The 21,401-nt window shown below is 42.9% G+C and overlaps 1 protein-coding gene across 1 annotated transcript in view; it reads right to left on the reverse strand.

Moving 5' to 3' along the window:
* LOC126441769 (uncharacterized) overlaps positions 1-21,401 on the reverse strand; it is a 220,455-nt gene that overhangs the window by 61,800 nt on the left and 137,254 nt on the right. Inside the window, exons 5-6 of the mRNA XM_050090689.1 lie at positions 16,258-16,482; positions 3,543-3,628 (exon numbers count right to left, since the gene is read on the reverse strand). Coding sequence (XP_049946646.1) covers positions 3,602-3,628; positions 16,258-16,482 — 252 coding nt within the window. The 3' untranslated portion in view covers positions 3,543-3,601. The remainder of the gene's footprint in view (positions 1-3,542; positions 3,629-16,257; positions 16,483-21,401) is intronic.

Below are 21,401 nucleotides of genomic sequence, written 5' to 3' on the forward strand. Positions count from 1 at the left end.
CGTAAAACGTGCGTAGGGTATGTAAAACATTACTGATATGGTTGCAAATAACCCTGCACTTTTTTACTGAAAAAATTGTGTTGACATGTTAAAAAGGCACCAAACTATGATTGAAAACTCAAAGTTTTTAAATGCTGTATAACAAAGCTCGTTTATTTTGCATTCTTACAGAAAAAAATCTCCCTTATTTGGCAGCAGGAAAAAACAGGAGTTTTAATTTTATTACCTACTCTTTTGAATAAAAAATAAACTACTGAACAAAATTATGAAACAAATCTAGAGATTACTCAAAGGAACGAAAAGTCTGTCCAGAGGAACTTTCAAGAAAAGTAAAAAAAAAAAAAAAAAAAACTTTTTAAGTTATGGACATAGAAGTTCTAGGATGCTTCATTAGAGTTTATTTTTTGGTAACGAAGTCATGAATGTCTTTTTTTCTTTTGTTTTTTTGCTTGAGAAACTATTGCTGCAACAATACATCTCCAACGTTGAAATCAAACTATTTCAGGATAAATCGTCTCCTCCTGTTGGCTGATGTACTCCAGGGCAGTTTGGATCACTTCATAACAGAATGTGTGAGGAATATTTTTCTCTGATTCATCATCAGAAACATAGTCTTCTAACGCTTTATGATCGGTCACAATTTGGACGATTTCATCCTCAGTCACATGAAAAAATGCCATTTTCTATCCACTCTTCAATGTCTTCGAAGTGTGTGTCTTTACAACCAGCTTCTCCCGTAAATTCACCAAAATTATGTCAGCTTGAGTTTTGGTGTTGCCTCCTCCTTCTCACCACTTAGGTTGCCTTACGATCTAAGAGTTTTTTCCAAGACCTAACAAGAGGAACTGGAGGAATTAGATTCCAAGCTTCAGCAATCAATGAATGACACTTAAAACATCGATTTTTTTAAGAACTTCCACAAAATCATCTGCAGCATCAATCACATCTATTAAGTATTCCAGCATCTTGTGTCTGTAATGTTTTTCCATCGCCTCAAGAATACCTTGGTCCATCGGTTGACATAGAGATGTGACATTTTGTGGGAGAAATACAACTTTGATATCCCCATCTTGCAGATCACCTGGGTGAGAAGGAGCATTGTCCACAAGAAGTAGCGCTTTTCAAGGAAGTCCTTTTCCTTCCATGTAATTTACTACACCTGGAACAAACTCTGCCTGGAACCACTCTCTGAAGATGGCACTGTTCATACATGCCATAAGACTGATTCGTGTACCTCAGTGGCAAAGCTGGTTGGTTGGTGTCTAAATGCTCTTGGTGTTTTGGATTTGCCAATTAAAGTAAGACACAGTTTATGATTGTCAGTGGCATTACTGCAAGCAAGGACAGTAAATCTTTCTTTGATTTTTTTGTATCCGGAAGCCATTTCTTCTTCTTTAGAGGCAAGGGTTTTCGTTGGCAGCATTTTGTAATTCAACCCAGTTTCATCACATTTGTAAAGTTGATTGCCAGTATAACCTCCTTTGTCAATGATTGTGTGCAGTTTCTTCTTAAAATCAGCATAGCAGCTTCATCCCCAGATAATGATTTGGCACTGATGGCAATTTCATGGATGCCATGCTGCTTCTTGAAACGATCCTGCCGGCCATTACTTCCGAGGAATTCTTGCTTCTTTCCTTCTTTCAGCTCATTAGCTCATTTTGACAAATTAGAGGACCTGAAACTGACACACCTTTGGCTCTTATTTATTCGTGCCACAAAAATAATGCCTCTTCTAACTGAGGATGTGCACCTTTTCTCATTGTTTTTCAAGATTTCACTGCACTGCCCAATGCTTGGATGGAACAAAATTTTTCAATTCCTGATCGATTTGTCTTCCGATCAGTAATTGTACTCCTACTCTGCAGCAACTTTTGTGGGTGGCTCACCAGCATCAATTCTCTGCAAAGTGTGAAGCTCTTTTTCCAACAAGATCACATTCATTTTATGTTTCGTGCCCGTAGTCACATTCAGTGTTCTTTTTACAGACACTCGACTGAGTCCTTTATGGTTTTTGGCCCCTTTTATCTCTGGACACTTTAAGGCACATAGTGGGAGCACAAAACCTCAAATCAGAAACACACAGATGCACAACTTGACAACACTCGAGATGCACTAGACAAACTTTTGATTTTTGAAACCAGGCTGTGGCAGCCATCAAATGAAAGCATTCGATACATCTATGCCATTTCCTCTGTTCTACCCAAGCCCACGTGGCAACACAACAGGGTGTTGTACATTCACTGTTAAACACTCAGCTTTGATGTACCGACAACAAGTGGAAAGTGTTAGGCGGCGCACTCTAATTGTCGGTTTCGACAGGGCTACGTTGTGCTGCATAGAACAATACTGTATGTACTGTACTTCCAAGGAGTTCCAATAGATGGCAGTGGCATGAAACCATGCAATATGAATAAGAAACACACTAGAGCTTCAACCAACACATGCACGAATTGACGATACTTGGACTTTTGACACGCACCAGTGCACTGATTAGCAGTGGATTGCCAAAAAACACCAGCAAATGCTTGGCTCCAGGTGCACGCAAATTGAAACTTGTCAAGTGTCAATCTAGCTAGCCAAAAGTGTAGCTGCACGAGAGTTTACTGTACTTGTTCTCAGATGGCAGTCACAGACGTGAACAGGTTACAATGTACTCAGTACACTACACAGTGATGCTCCCTTGTAGTGGTCTGATGTAGTCAACTGGAAGATTGATGATGAGTATGCCCTTACTTTCCAACATCAGGCCACTGTCAGATCCAAATACTCCAAAAATACAGATGTTGCAAGGTTTAACCAGGCGACCAAATAGACATCCACAATGGGGTTTCTTTCAAACTCTCATCAGATAATGCTGTCTCACACCAATATGCAGCACCTTCATATCCTCCAGAGTGATGATTCAACATCTGACGCTATTCACATCCCTTATATACCACATGATGCTTGCTAAACAGCAATAAAAACAAAGAACACTAATGAATAATGAAGGAAAAGACGGACTGTTACTTACCATAAAGAAGATACCTTAGGCTGCAGATGGGAAGAATTAAAAGACACTTACATAAAGCTTTCAGCCACAGCCTTCATCAGTAAGTAGTAATCTGTCTTTTCCAACATTGTTGATATTCCTACTGGAGTTTCCATTGTTTCAAGGACACTGATGCTTTTCTGTGAGTGTTTCCTTTATAATGTTTTCTGCATTTTAGCTTTTTTTAAAAAAAGAAAAAAAAGAAAGAAAGAAAGAAAAAAAAAGATTTGTTGCTGGAAAACTTCTGAAGTCCAATAAAGGAGTTACAACAGCCATATATGGTTATCTGGTGGACCTTGCAGAACCAAATTCTAGGGCTGAAATATACTGTTGACCAATGGGCATCAATCAGAATGAATACTAAATAAAAAATTAAATCCAAGTTTACACAAAAAACACAGGTTCTATCACTGTTGCTTTTCGTTCTATTTTGCTCTTATGTTTGCTATGACTTGTTAAGCAGAAATTTTCTTTCTATGTATAGAGTTACATTTGCTGTTATGTATCTTACCTCCATGTTGTTTCTTCTTTCTTCTCACTGCTGCCCCAATCATGGCAAGCAAGTCATCCTCACTGCATTTGCTTCGTATTGCATCTCTGAAACAACAGTTAAAACACCCGTTAAACAGTACCAGGCAATTACCACACAGTGAAATGTTGGTACACTAAAAAGGAAGAAAAACTTTGCAGAAATCTTCAACAGTAATCTTGTAGTCTGCAGTAGGCAACAGCAGGATAACAAACCCACTGGACAAGAATGGGAAAGTCATGATAGAAGTTACTTTTATTTTTATAAATAAACAGGTATCTTACACAAATGCTCAAGAGTATACATAGGATCTCGGGCTGAAGAGGTGGAGCAGAAACTGACATTAGTTTTGTTGAAGAGGGAGTACTGGAACACAGCACAATTTCTTGGAAAATGAAGCCAAATTTATTGATAAACTCTTAATTAATTGCCAAGCTCACTAATGTGACCATTTTACAATAGGTACTTACTGCTTGGAGTATATGTGACTTTTCAGGCTTGCCTGATAGATCTGTTGCAAAAACACTTTGGGTTCCCCACCAGATAACATTATGCAAGTCCCTCCCTCAATATTTCAGTGACACAACGTTTTGGCATCTTCAGGTGGTGGTGATTTCCACCATCACAACTGCAAGATGCAACTGGCAATTTCCACGTGACAGCTTTGAAATTTATCATGTGGATGACTATGACCATCATATTTAGAATTCAGAGGATTTCATAGAATACCTGAAGATGCTTAAACTAGAACTTTCAGATCTTTTAGTTAGCTCAAATGTTATACCATTACTTACAAAAGTGCCCCTGCAGCCCTCATTAGAGGTTATTAGCAGCAAGTTTGAGAAAGAAATTGTGGTGCTGTTTAAACATGTGCATACCTCATCCTATTTCTTATGTAACACCAACTACTTTGATCACGTGGACAGTGTTCCCATGGGAGATCCTCTATTTCCCTTAGTAAATATCCAACATTCCTCCTTCTGGCAGAATGCTGAAGAAACATTTGTGGTGTGGCCCACATAATACAGACACTACCTATGTTCCTGCAGCATTTGCACTCGGTCCATCTGAATATTCAGTTCACTGTGGAAGTACAAAAAGATAGCAGCTTACCATTCCTGGATGTCACGGTTAGAAGAAAAGCTGACATAACACTGGGGCTTAGTCTCTACTGCAAACTGATACACGCAGAGTTATATTTGCGGTCCAAAAGTTGCCGTCACCCTGCACAATGTGGTAGTGTCTTACACTCCCTGGCACATAGAGCACACGTGATCTCAGATACTGACAGTCTGCCTGGTGAACTGTAACACCTAAGAACAGTGTTCCAGCAGAATGTTTATTCTTGTAAACAGATTTGCAATGTGTTCTGAGCAAAGCAAGTTCAGTGTAGGGATGTAAATGAAGATACTTAGACAAGCACCGCAAATGGCTTTCTTGCCATATTTCAGTGGCATGTTTTCAAAATTGAAAGAATCGCTAAGAGAAACAGAATCAAGTGTGTTTTTCGTCTACCAGCAAAACTAAGGAATTGTTTGTGTTCAGTTAAAGACAATCTTGACCTTAGAAAACACAGATCATATATAAGATCTGATGCCATTATGGGAAACCTTATATAGGGCAGACACCTCACATTGTGCAAGAACACTGTGTTCAACAGCGCTGACAAAAATGCCACCCAGTAAATCAGTGGTAGCAGAGCACTGCCTGAATACAGGGCACCACACGTTTCCCAAGAGCACTGAAATTTTATCCTCAGCATCATCACTCTAGGATTGTGCTTTTAAGAATGAGGCATGTAGCCATACGGTGGGCAATCTTACCAACAGGAATATGGAATTTTGACTAAGCACTGCCCAGAATCCAGCAATGACTGCCATGAAATTAAAACAGTAGAAACCAGATCCTCCGATGTATGACCTGATGCAGCACCTTGCAGAGAGTTAATTCAGCTTTTAACCACACGAGTGTCCAGAAGTGCAGTCATTGCCCACAACACATAAGCAGAAGGCTACTATGAATGGCATTTCCATCCAACTGGGAGTGCCTGTCCACACATTCGTACTCCTGCTTCTAGCCTGACAAATTTCAATTCTGCTGTGCGAATATCACCAGCCACATCTTGCAGCAGTGATGACAGGACCCACCACTACCTGAAGATGACGAACAGTTGTGTTGGTGAAATATTGTGAGGCTTGCACAAAGTTATTCAGTGGCAAATCTGAGAAGATTTGTATACATTATTTTTCTGTGAGAGGCCGAGAGGCTCAACCACTGCAAGCATGGCAAGGTACATCATCTGGTGACATTTGTCATTCGCTTCTGACACATTTCCCAACATTTGTATCGTATCCAACATTTGTGATCCCATGTGTCTTGTATTAAATTACTTGTCTCAGGGTCATCTACAGTGCTTTGGAGGTTTTTAAATGTTAATACGCATCACCCTGTCTGTGTGTGTGTGTTTGTGTGTGTGTGTGTGTTTATATATATGAAACAAATACTAACAAAGAGATAGAGGGCCTGGCCAGTACTTACCTCAGCTCAGTACAGCCGGTAGATACACAAAACAGAACAGAAAATTGACGTATCCTAGCTTTCAGAACTTCGTTCCTTCATCAGGGAGGAGAGAGGGGAAGAAAGGGGAAGAAGGGAAAGTGGATTCAGTTATTGACAACCCAGGTTATGAAGCAACAGGGGAAAGGTAAACAGGGAGGGTAGCAAAGATGGAGGCATGGATGTCAGAGGGAAGCCAAAGATATTCTACTGTAATTACTGTGCCAGCTTCAAACCAAGGAGGATGAATACAGAAGTAAAGAGGTACATAGTATAAAGATAAACGCAACTATGTAGGATGAAAAGATGAGTGAATGGCTAAAGAGGAAAGGGAAAGAGGAGAAGACTAAAGAGTAAATGAGAGTGAGATTGGTTAACATAGGTTCAGTCCAGGAGGATGGCGGGATGAAAGGATGTGTTGGAGTGCAAGTTCCCATCTCCGCAGTTCCGAGGTACTGGTGTTGGGTGGGAGAAGCCAAATGGCACATATGGTGTAGCAGGTTCCTAGGTCCCTAGAATTATGCTGGAGGGCATGCTCCGCTACTGGGTATTGGACATCTCCTAGGTGGACAGTTCGTCTGTGCCCATTCATGCGCTCAGCCAGTTTAGTTGTCGTCATACCAATGTAAAAGGCTGTGCAGTGCAGGCATGTCAGCTGATAAATGACGTGTTGTCTCACATGTGGCCCTGCCTTGAGTTGTGTATGTTATACCAGTAGCGGGGCTGGAGTAGTTGGTTGTGGGGGGATGCATGGGGCAGGTTTTGCATCGGGGTCGGTTACAGGGGTAGGAACCGCTGGGTAGAGAAGGTGGTCTGGGAATATTGTAGGGTTTGACAAGGATGTTACGGAGGTTAGGGGGTCGGCAAAAGGCAACTCTGGGTGGTGTGGGGAGAATATTGTCAAGGGATGATCTCATTTCAGGGCTTGACTTGAGAAAGTCATATCCCTGGCAGAGTAATTAGTTGATGTATTCAAGACCAGGATAATATTGGGTGACAAGGGGGATGCTTCTGTGTGGTCTGGGGGTAGTAACATTGTTGTTGGGTGGGGAGGAATGTATTGCTTGGGAGATCTGTTTGTGGACAAGGTCTGCAGGATAGTTGTGGGAGAGGAAAGCACTGATATATAATATAATACAGGGAAACATTCCAAATGGGAAAAATATATCTAAAAACAAAGATGATGTAACTTACCAAACGAAAGCGTTGGTATGTTGATAGACACACAAACAAACACACACACAAAATTCAAGCTTTTGCAACCCACAGTTGCTTCATCAGGAAAGAGGGAAGGAGAGGGAAAGACGAAAGGATGTGGGTTTTAAGGGAGAGGGTAAGGAGTCATTCCAATCCTGGAAGTGGAAAGACTTACCTTAGGGGGGAAAAAGGACAGGTATACACTCGCGCGCACACACACACACACACACACACACACACACACACACACACACACACACACACACACACACATAAATCCATCCGCACATATACAGACACAAGCAGGGTATATGTATAAATCCATCCGCACATATACAGACACAAGCAGGGTATATGTGCGGATGGATATGTGTGTATGTGTGTGTGTGTGTGTGTGTGTGTGTGTGTGTGTGTGTGTGTGGCATACTGATCTGAACTATGCAGCCTTAAAATGGAAGTTTTTTGATCACTCCTTATTTTGCTCCCTGCCACCTTGGCAATATGTACCGCAAATCATCAGACAGACGACCTTCCTGCATGCTTCGAGCATCCCCTGGTGCTGTTCCGAACCAATGCTAATCTTTGTAACTGTGACGAGCAGTGTGCAGATTGCATCTTTGTATCCCACAAAGAGGTGACAGTTCCCAGTGGCATGAATGGTTACTGTTTATTGACTGTCACTGAGTTGGTGAGTCATTTGCTACATTGTGGCCCACCTGTTCGCTGCTAAAGCCATGCTAGTCAGTGGTAACCCCTGTCAATGATATCCTGTTGCCCATAGCAGTTCACTCTGCTGATTGTGGTAGTATTTTCCTTAAATAAATCTGCTCACAGTACACCTTTGACACTGTGGTGCAAGAAAGCCCAATGACTACACACCCTTATAGAATAAGTGTCTCGAGCCATGGGTACCCACGATATGGCAGTGATAAAATCACCCTGTGATCAACTGTCACACTGCAGCTGTAAGCTGCACCTCCTTTTTCAGAATACTCAGGTTTATTAATTTGAAGTAAATCAGATCTTTTGAAGGAAAATTTAACAAAAAGAGCACATCCAGGAAAGGATGAAACCATGTCTAATTAACTGGAACACAAAATTAATAATTAGTGGTGACAAAGATCCTCTGCAATAAAATTCCATTTTAAATCACTCCTAATGCATACTCCCAGATAATTTATGGAATTAACTGCTTCCAATTGCTGACCTGCTATATTGTAGCTAAATGATATGGGATCTTTCTTTCTATGTATTCGCAGCACATTACACTTGTCTACATTGAGATTCAATTGCCATTCCCTGCACCATGCATCAATTCGCTGCAGAACATCCTGCATTTCAGTACAATTTACCATTGTTGCAACCTCTTGATATACCACAGCATCATACGCAAAAAGCCTCAGTGAACTTCCGATGTCATTCACAAGGTCATTTATGTATATTGTGAATAGCAACGGTCCTACGACACTCCACTGCAGCACACCTGAAATTACTCTTACTTCGGAAGACTTCTCTCCATTGAGAATGACATGCTGCATTCTGTTATCTAGCAACTCTTCAATCCAATCACATAATTGGTCTGATAGTCCATATGCTCTTACTTTGTTCATTAAACGATTGTGGGGAACTGTATCAAACGCCTAGCGGAAGTCAAGAAACACAGCATCTACCTGGGAACCCGTGTCTATGGCCCTCTGAGTCTCGTGGACGAATAGCGCGAGCTGGGTTTCACATGATCGTCTTTTTCGAAACCCATGCTGATTCCTACACAGTAGATTTCTAGTTTACAGAAAAGTCATAATACTCGAACATAATACATGTTCTAAAATTCTACAACTGATCGATGTTAGAGATATAAGTCTGTAGTTCTGCACATCTGTTCAACGTCCCTTCTTGAAAACGGGGATGACCTGTGCCCTTTTCCAATTCTTTGGAACGCTACGCTCTTGTAGAGACCTACGGTACACTGCAGCAAGAATGGGGGAAGTTCCTTCGCATACTCTGTGTAAAATTGAACTGGTATCCCATCAGGTCCAGCGGCCTTTCCTCTTTTGAGTGATTTTAATTGTTTCTCTATCCCTCTGTCATCTATTTCAATATCTACCATTTTGTCATCTGTGCGACAATCTAGAGAAGGAACTACAGTGCAGTCTTCCTCTGTGAAACAGCTTTGGAAAAAGACATTTAGTATTTCGGCCTTTAGTCCATCATCCTCTGTTTCAGTACCTTTTTGGTCACAGAGTGTCTGGACATTTTGTTTTGATCCACCTACCGCTTTGACATAAGAGCAAAATTTCTTAGGATTTTCTGCCAAGTCAGTACATAGAACTTTAATTTCGAATTCATTTAACGCCTCTCGCATGGCCCTCCTCACATTACATTTCGCTTCGTGTAATTTTTGTTTGTCTGCAAGGTGTTGGCTATGTTTATGTTTGCTGTGAAGTTCCCTTTGCCTCCACAGCAGTTTTCTAACTCGGTTGTTGTACCACGCTGGCTCTTTTCCATCTCTTATGATCTTGCTTGGCACATACTCATCTAATGCATATTGTACGATGGTTTTGAACTTTGTCCACTGATCCTTAACACTATCTGTACTTAAAACAAAACTTTTGTGCTGAGCCGTCAGGTACTCTGAAATCTGATTTTTGTCACTTTTGCTAACCAGAAAAATCTTCGTACCTTTTTTAATATTTCTATTTACGGCTGAAATCATCGATGCAGTAACCGCTTTATGATCACTGATTCCCTGTTCTGCGTTAACTGTTTCAAATAGTTCGGGTCTGTTTGTCACTAGAAGGTCTAATATGTTATCGCCACGAGTCGGTTCTCTGTTTAACTGCTCAAGGTAGTTTTCAGATAAAGCTCTTAAAAAATTTCACTGGATTCTTTGTCCCTGCCACCCGTTATGAAAGTTTGAGTCTCCCAGTCTATATCCGGCAAATTAAAATCTCCACCCAGAACTATAACATGGTGGGCAAATCTACTCGAAATATTTTCCAAATTATCCTTCAGGTGCTCAGCCACAACAGCTGCTGAGCCAGGGGGCCTATAGAGACATCCAATTACCATGTCTGAGCCTGCTTTAACCGTGACCTTCACCCTAAATTATTTCACATTTCGGATCTCCGTCAATTTCCTTCGATACTATTGCACTTCTTATCACTTTAAACATGCCTCCCCCTTCACTGTCCAGCCTGTCTCTGCGGTATACATTCCAATCTGAGTTTAGAATTTCATTACTGTTTACATCTGGTTTCAGCCAACTTTCTGTCACTAGTACTATGTGGGCATTGTGACCGCTTATTACTGAGAGCAGTTCTGGGACCTTTCTATAGACGCTCCTGCAATTTACTATTAGCACATTAATATTGTTATTCCCTGTTGCATTTTGTCTACTCCTACCTTGCCGCATCTCAGGAGGTGTCTTGTCGGGCCTAGGGAGGGAATTCTCTAACCTAAAAAACCCACATGTGCACTCCACATATACTCCGCTACCCTTGTAGCCGCTTCCTGCATGTAGTGCACGCGTGACCTATTCAGGGGGACCCTACATTTCTCCACCCGATAGCGGAGGTCGAGAAATTTGCACCCCAGATCTCTGCAGAATCGTCTGAGTCCCTGGTTTAAGCCTTCCACTCGGCTCCAAACCAGAGGACCACTATCGGTTCTGGAAACGATACTACAAATAGCTAGCTTAGATTCCACCCAGCGAGGCTTTCCGCCTTCACCAACTCCGTTAACTGCCTGTACGAACTGAGGATGACCTCTGAACCCAGACGGCAGGAGTCATTGGTGCCGACATGAGCAACAATTTGCAGTCGGGTGCACCCAGTGCTCTCTATCACTGCTGGCATGGCCTCCTCCACCTCTCGGATGAGACCCCCGGCAAGCAGACAGAGTGAACACTGACCTTCTTCCCCGACCTTTCCGCTATTTCCCTAAGGGGGTCCATCACCCGCCTAACGTTGGAGCTCCCAATATCTAATAAACCCCTCCCCCCATGTGCCTGCTCGGACCTTGCTGAAGGAGTGGCCACATGTCCACTCACAGGCAGAACGGGCGATGCCACACGGCCAGCCTCCACACTGACCCTCCGCCTCGTGCGCCGCAAACGCCGCTGAACCCGCCACTCCCCTTGGGAAGAGGGTGGCCCAACCGCGCCCGGTACCCGCAAAGATGTGTCGACAGCAGGGTCAGTGGGTGAAGCATGTAACACCTGGGGTGTACCATGCAACGCACCAGACTCACCACTGCCTGAAGACGGCTAACCGCGGCCATCAACACGTTCAGCTGTTTGCGAACAGTGGCCGGCTCCTCCTGTGTCCGTACACTGCAGTCACACATCCTATCCATCCTAAGAAATCAATTTACTGTAGAGAGTTAATCAACTTATAACTAGACTGCTAATTCACTAAAGGCGGCTGATAGTTGACTAAACTGTTGTTACTAGACACTTCCTGTAGCAAAACAATGAAAATCGCACTACCTGTCTCTGAACTGTATTGAAAACAAACACTAGCACTACTGGCACTATGGCTGACTAAACGGACTTTCTCTGACTGTATTCAAAACAACCACAAAATCTATGGAACACTATTACTAGCACTCGACAATTAAAGCTTCCTAAAAGCAAAAACACACGGAAGAAGAAGTGACAAGTAAGAAAAATAGAGTTAATACTAAAATTAGCATAGCTCGCTGCACAGCAGACGTGACGCAGACGGCAGTTACGTTGACACTGACACTATAAGGTTATTGAACGACTCATTGGGATTTTGAGTCTGACAATGCAGACACTTCTTCAATAATTCAGGATTGCCAGGTCTCTGTAAACAGGTTTTATGATATCCACAACTGCTGCTGGGATAGAATGTTTATGGCTGTATGACCTGTTTGAATACTGGGCATTGCGGTAATTGCACCATGAACCAGATCCAGGAGGGCAAAGATGGTGTACTGGTTTATCATCAGCTGACAGTCTCTGGAAGAAGGTAGCCCATACTGCCTGCTTCATTTTCAACAATTCTCATAATACTGTTGTAGTTCATCAATCATGTTGTCTGTCAGCCTGCTTCTTATGGTCTTACCACCTGAAAGTTTCTTGTCTCTCAAACTTTGTTTCAACTTCCTCAATCTGGTACCCATCCTCTTCTGGACATGACCAACACATTCCAGTTCTGTGATAAGCTTCTCACCATAAGGATGAGTGGCTACTACACTGTTATATGCATTTGAGTCTGCCTAACCTAAGAACTTAGTGTAACACACTCCCCTTTAGTTTACAGATCGATTATAAATTTCAACAGCTGCACATGCCTCCGTACGACTAGTTGTCCTTCATAATTTCTGTCACAGATATGCCCTTCTTCATTCCCTGATTTATACTTATAAGAATGTTTGGTTAAAATCTGGAAATCTATTAGCTTTCCAGTATCCACACTGGTCACTGTAGCAACAGAATTCTTAGAACTGCAGCTGCGCTTCTACCAAGTGCCCCAAAAGCTACTGATATGTCAATCATACCATCGTTTATTTCAGCAGCTTCATTTGCAGCACCCTTAATTGACTCACATGCAGCAGATTTCACAGCAGCTCCAATAAATCCTGCATACTTGTACATTTTACAAAGTGGGTGTGGCATATACATCACGACACACATTGTTTCTGCTGCAGTGTGTCCTTTGCCAATAGCTCCCAATCCATAAAACCACCTAACATTTATTTCAAAATAATTATCTTTACACTTATCAGAACTCCAAAATGAATGAGTATATTTACAACTGGCAGAATTAATGATAAGTTTCCCGGCTAGTCCATTTGATACCTCAATGTCTTCATGTAAACTAACTGGCCCTCCACATACATACAGCACACACATTCACATAACACCCCTGTTAGGATGTGTAAATGTATCAGAATATAACCTAACCTACCATTTACATGAGTTTTGTTTTGAGATAACTGTGTTATCACTATGTTTTATTTTAATCTTCGAAGCACTAATGGGTGTTTCTCTAGATACTCATGAGTTTGCCAGTATTTCATTGTCTGTAACTTCACACACCACATGCTGAACACAATGTTTCTCTTTATTCAAAAATTTATTACCATGAAACCCACATTTCTTAAAAACACTTCATTTTGGAGTCACACTTTTTGAGAGATTTAACAGTCTATTCGTCACTATTCCTCGGAAAAACGTTAGCACTTCGATATACAAAGCATGTTTATACTATGAAAAGATACGATACTATTTTTGACAGTGCTACCAATACAAACACATAATTTAACCTTTATAACACAGCAATCCACAGCTTTCTACAGGGTGGTCCATTGATAGTGACTGGGCCAAATATCTCACATAATAAGTAACAAATGAAAAAACTACAAAGAACGAAATTCGTCTAGCTTGAAGGGAGAAACCAGATGGCGCTATGGTTGGCCTGCTAGATGGCGCTGCCATAGGTCAAACTCATATCAACTACATTTTTTTAAAATAGGAACCCCCATTTTTTATTACATATGCATGTAGTACGTAAAGAAATATGAATGTTTTAGCTGGACCACTTTTTTCGCTTTGTGATAGATGGGGCTGTAATAGTCAAAAATGGTTCAAATGGCTCTGAGCACTATGGGACTTAACTTCTGAGGTCATCAGTCCCCTAGAACTTAGAACTACTTAAACCTAACTAACCTAAGGACATCACACACATCCATGCCCGAGGCAGGATCGAACCTGCGAACGTAGCGTTCGCGCGTTTCCAGACTGTAGCGCCTAGCACCACTCGGCCACTCCGGCCAGCTGCTGTAATAGTCACAAACATATAAGTATGTGGTATCACATAACATTCCGCCAGTGCAGACGGTATTTGCTTCATGATACATTACCCGTGTTAAAATGGACCGTTTACCAATTGCGGAAAAGGTCGATATCGTGTTGATGTATGGCTATTGTGATCAAAATGCCCAAGGGGCGTGTGCTATGTATGCTGCTTGGTATACTGGACGACATCATTGAAGTGTCCGGACCATTCGCCGGATAGTTACATTATTTAAGGAAACAGGAAGTGTCCAGCCACATGTGAAACATCAACCACGACCTGCAACAAATGATGATACCCTAGTAGGTGTTTTAGCTGCTGGGGCAGCTAATCCACACATCAGTAGCAGACAAATTGCGCGAGAATTGGGAATCTCAAAAACGTCGGTGTTGAGAATGCTACATCAACATCGATTGCACCCGTACCATATTTCTATGCACCAGGAATTGCATGGCGATGACTTTGAACGTCATGTACAGTTCTGCCACTGGGCACAAGAGAAATTACAGGAGGTTGAAAGATTTTTTGCATGCGTTCTATTTAGCGATGAAGCATCATTCACCAACAGCGGTAACCTAAACCGCCATAATATGCACTATTGGGCAACGGAAAATCTACGATGGCAGCAACAAGTGGAACAGCAGCGACCTTGGCAGGTTAATGTATGGTGTGGCATTAAGGGAGGAAGGATAATTGGCCCCCATTTTATCGATGGCAATCTAAATGGTGCAATGTATGCTGATTTCCTGCGTAATGTTCTACCAATGTTACTACTAGATGTTTCACTGCATGACAGAATGGCGATGTACTTCCAACATGATGGATGTCCGGCACATAGTTTGCGTGCGGTTGAAGCAGTATTGAATAGCATATTTCATGACAGGTGGATTGGTCGTCAAAGCACCATACCATGGCCCGCACGTTCTCCGGATCTGACGTCCCCGGATTTCTTTCTGTGGGGAAATTTGAAGGATTTTGCTATCGTGATCCACCGACAATATGCATCAGTGCATTGTCAATGCATGTGCGAACATTACGGAAGGCGAACTACTCACTGTTGAGAGGAATGTCGTTACACGTATTGCCAAAGGCATTGAGGTTGACAGACATCATTTTGAGCATTTACTGCATTAATGTGGTATTCACAGGTAATCACGCCATAACAGCATACGTTCTAAGAAATGATAAGTTCACAAAGGTACATGTATCACATTGGAACAACCAAAATAAAATGTTCAAATGTACCTACGTTCTGTATTTTAATTTAAAAAACCTACCTGTTACCAACTGTTCGTCTAAAATTATGAGACATATGTTTGTGACTATTACAGCGCCATATATCACAAAGCGAAAAAAGTGGTCCAACTAAAACATTCATATTTCTTTACATATTACACGAATATGTAATAAAAAATGGGGTTCCTATTTACAAAAACACAGTTGATATCAGTTTGAGCTATGGCAGCGCCTTATTGCAGGCCAACCATTGCGCCAGCTGGTTTCCCGCTTTGAGCTAGACAAATTTTGTTCTTTGTAGTTTTTTCGTTTGACACTTATTTCGTGAGATATTTGGCCCGGTCACGATCAATGGACTACCCTGTATATAAAAAATTACCGATTTTATTAGGTCTTGAAGTAATGCATGTAAAAATTTTAACATTTTCAACTGGTGTAATTTATATTTTAGAAAATAAAATAAAATACTTCCCACGCAAGTTTATAAGTAATATACATATCATTTTATTTGGAAAATTGCAAATTTTATAATCAGGTATAAAACCCGAAAAAGTGAAAAAGAATGTTTTCCCCTTCTAACTCCCCTTAAAGTTATGGAAATGTGCAAGCTTTCGGAGTCAGTGGCTTATTCTTCTGGCAGAAACAATGAAGGGGAAGGAAAAAGGAAGAAAGAAAAGGATTGTCAAGGTTTAGGAAATGGGGAGAGTTGCAGAAAAGCTGCAGAGAAACCCAGGCCAGGACAGACTTACTGAATGGGATGAGAAATATGTAACTAAACCAGTCCATCTCTCACACCACCAGCAGATGTGAAGTATTCTTGTGATTGGTAGTAAGTCATAAACATTAAATTATTTTCAATGTATGTTCATATGTAATACTGCACGTACCTTTGAGGTATCATTGGGCCCATTGGGAAGAGGATCAAAATTAGTCCACTGCTTTCTAATTATTTGGAGCATTTCACTAAATGAGACCATGTTCCCATCATTCCATTTGTTGCCGCTGAAAGGCATGTACTCGATAAATCTTACATCAACATTTTTCTCTTTTGTTAACTCCACAAAACTGCACACTTCATCTTCATTAAAACCTCGCATTACAACATAATTTATCTGTGGAAGAAAGACACCATTAAAAACTTGGTATCAGATAAAGCATGGTTTAAACAGAGTTTGAAAGACTTTTTGATAGGTAACTCATCCTACTCTATAGATGAATATCTTAACAGTGGCTGTTAGGCCAGCTTAAATAAGAATGTCTGTTAGATTTCAGTTCTGAGAGCACTTTGTCATAACAGTCAAGATTATGTACTTTTTGTTTGATAAATTTATTAATAGTGCATAACAATGTTTCAGTCTGACAGCGTATCAATTCTGAAAATATTAGCTGTTCCAGTTTGTATTGTATTCACCTAGTTTGACAATCTCCTGACAAATGATCAGGGTATTCAAATGTTTTATATTTTTTATGTTATACTTTCTGGCATGTTACTCACCCATGAGAATCGTCTCATGTTTTGGGTCTTGGAACAAAAGCTGAATCTAATCTAATCTAACCTACAAAATAATGGTTCTACAAGTCTGTTGTTATATTTGTATACCTCACTGATTCTGTTAAATTAATCTTTTTCTCTCTTTTTAGAGAATGTCTGAATTTATCTTAGCATGCCAAGCTGTTAACCTTCTTAACAATTTATGAAAATTAAACTACATACATCTCCAATCTTTTTCCCCACTCCAACGCACACATCTATTGCTGAAGGTATTATTTTAACTATTACATGAAATTAAGAAGCTTTCTTGAAACTGTGCTGCCATTTGTGAAACAAAGTTAAAAGTGTTCTCAAGATAAAAGGTCTTCACAAAAGGAGCATTTAGTATCCGTGCAGGTGGTAATACTGACAGCCATCATATAAACAAGCCCAAATGGTAGAACATCCTGCTTTACACATACACGCAATGGCAGAAAAAAGGAAAAGAGCACACCTTTCATTAAAGCTTGAATATATAAACTGATGAGACAAAACACTATGACCTCCTGTTTGATAATGTGTTTGTCCACTGTTGGAACACAATACAGCAGTGATTTTGTGTGGGACAAGTTCAACAAATTTCAGGTATGTTCCCAGCATTATGTGAGGTATGTTCCCAGCATTATGCAGCACCGCATGTCTAAGCACAGGTCATGTAATTCCCATAAATTGGAGATCAGTGGTTTCTGGGTGCAGAATTGGTATCTGATAGCATCGCAGATGTATTCCATCAGATTCAGAAGGGGTGAATTTGATTCTGGCCTCGTGACACTGAAAGTCATATTGTTGATGTAGTGATGTAACAAGACTGTTACGCCACTTGAGGTAGCCGATTTAAAGAAAGGCACGCGTACACACATGCCGACGGGCGTGAATTCTGGAACAGGATAACTATTGAATGGTAGCAAGAAAAGTACGTAGCTGCTTTATACTTAACTTTTATTATGTGATGAATACAGCGTTCTTCTTGAGACATTTATACTATAACTCTCAAAGTAGGTAAGGCTAATGGCGCCTTGCTAGGTCGTAGCCATGGACTTAGCAGAAGGCTATTCTAACTGTCTCTCAGCAAATGAGAGGAAGGCTTCGTCCGTATTGTCTCTAGCAATGTCGTCGTACAACTGGGGCGAGTGCTTGTTCGTATCACGAGACCTGCCTTGTGGTGGCGCTAGGTCTGCGATCACACAGTGGCGACACGCAGGTCCGACATGTACTAAATGGACCGCGGCTGATTTAAGCTACCACCTAGCAAGTGTGGTGTCTGGCGGTGACACCACATTCCTCCCCCGCAAATCGGCGAACGGTCGGGAGATAAGGCTGCCGCCCGCCGTGGGGAGGACCCCATGTCGACGTATGCGATGAGGTGGGGAGCCTAACAACAGGCGAGGCTGTGCCACCCGCACCCGGCCATTCGGTCCGAGGGGAGCTAGGAAACGCCTGAAAACCTAGTCCAGGGTGCACGTCAACATGCGGTGTATGCGCCCGTAATGAGACAGGAGGGGCCGAAGGGTCGACATCCATTGCGTCGGGGTACCCGACGCGCGATGACGTCATGTGGTCCGGAGCGGGCAAGAGTTCCATGGCGGAGGACAGCTGGTCACGGGAAGCGAGCGGCGGCGCATGACCCAGGGAGGCGCGTGGCGGCTGCAGCGAAGCGTCGAATGCGGGCGGCGCCGACGGGAGAACAGGCGGCGGCGGCGGCGGCGGCGGCTGCTGCGGCGGCGCGTTGCCATGGGGCAAAAGGGAAAGCATCGTCGGTAACACCCGGGGATGAGGCGAGCCAGTAGATGGGTCCCCAGGGCGCTTACCGGACGGCACCGTCGCTGAAAGCAGACGGGGAGCGGCACAACCCGTGCGACGACAGAGGCGCAGCTGATTGAGATGCCGACGCACCTCACCAGAGGCCCCCAAACCAAATACATCGCGCGGCCAAGGCAGCGAAGAATGCGCCCTGCGAGCCAACGCCGTGAACCTCGATAGTTGCGATAAAATACAACGTCGCCTGGAGCAAAAGCAGGAGTCTGCCGCTGCACAGGAACCTGATGCGGCGGATGCAGCAAAGACATCAAGGTGCGATGAGGACGACCGTGGAGCAACTCAGCCGGCCAGCGACCATCTCAGGGCTGAGAGCGATACGAGGACAAAAAGAGCAACAACGCGTCCTCCCGAGAATGCGACTCTTTCAATTTCAACATCTGTGACTTGAAAGTCCGGACCAATCGTTCAGCGGCACCGTTTGACTGAGGCGAAAACGGCGCGGATGTCAGATGTTGAATACCATTGGCCTGGCAGAATGACTGAAATTCTGCGGACATGAATGGTGGGCCATTGTCGGAAACAATAGTCTGCGGAAGACCTTCAATACAAAAGATAGCAGACAATGCTTGGATGGTGGCGGAGGACGTCGTGGAAGACATCCGGACCACAAAAGGAAAATTATTGAAGGCGTCGACCAGAACCAACCATCGAGCATTCCAGAATGGACCAGCAAAATCAATGTGCAAGCGTTGCCAAGGGGAAGTGGCTTTCGGCCATGCGAAGACTTTCCGCGGCGGTGCGGATTGTTGTTCGGCACACGCCATGCAAGAAGAACACATATTCATAATCGCAGCATCGATTCCGAACCAAGTACAGTGCTGACGAGCAAGTTGTTTCGTTCGCACTATACCCCAATGTCCTTGGTGAAGAAGCCGTAAGACAGAGGACTGTAACGAACGTGGGACCATGACTCGGGACTGATCATTATCAGAACGCAACAACAAAACACCACGTCGAACAAAAAGTCTCTCCCTGTGAGCAAAAAATCGGCGAACCAACGGATCCTCGATCCGAGACTTTGACAAAGGCCATTGCGTAGCAACAAAACGCAAAACAGTAGCAAGGACAGGGTCAGCAGCTGTGGCTGTAGCTACACGACGAAAATCAATCGGAAACGATTTGACCACTTCATCGGTTTCCGAATCCATGAACATGCAAGCAAGTTTGGAAGAATCGAATGCTTTATCCTCAGCAACAGGCAAACGGGACAACGCATCGGCGTTTCCGTGCTTAGCAGTGGACCGATACAAGATATCGTAGCGGTACTGCGAGAGGAAAATAGACCAGCGAATGAATTTCTGCGCCGTACGTGGAGGTACCGGCTTGTTCGGATGAAAAAGCGATGTCAAAGGTTTGTGGTCTGTGATGATGGTGAAGTGACGACCATACAAGAAATCATGGAACTTAGTAACACCAAACACGAGAGCCAAAGCTTCTTTCTCTATCTGCGAGTAATTTCTTTGCGCAGATGAGAGCAATTTGGACGCAAAGGCAATAGGGCGATCATGCGAGCCAACTTTGTGCGCAAGCACAGCACCGACCCCGAAATCCGATGCATCTACCATCAACAAAAGGGGTTTCTGGGGATCGAAAGGCGTGAGGCAAGTAATAGAAAGCAACGCCGATTTCAACTGGCGAAAGGCGCGTTCGCATTCCGTCGTCCAGAGAAACGGAACACCTGTACGGCGTAAGCGAGGAAGCGGAGCTGAAATGGAAGAGACAATGCGCACATTCACTTACACCTTGTGATTCTACATAGTTCAATGTTCGTGCGACCTCATCACGCAATGCATGGGGAACATTGCGCGCTCTGAAAAATTTCGGTTGTGCGTTTACTTTCAGTTCCAAATGTGCTTCATAGTTTTTAGCGCAACCTAAGCCCGGTGCAAAAATGTCAGCAAATTCGTCACACAGACGAGAAACACTGTCTGAAGGCACAGTTTGATTCACTGATAGGACCTGATTTACTATAGACATGTTAAACAACTGAAATTAATCTAAACCAAACAAGTTCACTGCAGAAGAAGAACGAAGAACGTAAAATGACACAAGTTTTGTTTGTCCCTTGTATGTTGCAAGAAGAGTGCACTGTCCTAACACAGGAATTTTCTGTCCTGAATATGTGGTTAGCTTAACATTTGCGGAACGCAACGGAGGTTTGCCCAGTTGTTTGTACGTGTCGTGATTGAGCAATGAAACTGCAGCTCCGGTATCGAGCTGGAATGGTATGACCTTGCCATTAAAGTCCAAATCTACAAAAAATTTATTGTCCAGCTGACGACAAGAGCGACTGTCTCGTGCAATTTGAACAGACACTGGTACAGAATCACTTGCTAATGGACGTGATTTCCGGCGACGTTGACGCACTCTTTTTGTGGGACGAACACAGTCACTGTTAGAGAAAGTGTCACTGGACGAAGTGGAATTAACGACATGAATGTCCATGGGCGAAGGTCCACGAGCCTGAGTGTCCCTGGTTCGATTCCGGCGCGAAGCAAAGGGCCTGGAATGATTAAGAGTGTCTGAACTGAGCTTTTTCTGGCAAACACTTTGAACATGTCCTTTCTTATTGCAGAAAAAGCAAATAGCTTGGCGTGACGGGCAATGTTCACGCGAATGTCTAGTAGCACACCGCGGGCATGATTTCACTGCATTTGTGGGCTGGCGCGGCAAACCTGGTTT

Source organism: Schistocerca serialis, unplaced genomic scaffold, assembly GCF_023864345.2.
Source record: "Schistocerca serialis cubense isolate TAMUIC-IGC-003099 unplaced genomic scaffold, iqSchSeri2.2 HiC_scaffold_1370, whole genome shotgun sequence".
Taxonomy (NCBI): domain Eukaryota; kingdom Metazoa; phylum Arthropoda; class Insecta; order Orthoptera; family Acrididae; genus Schistocerca; species Schistocerca serialis.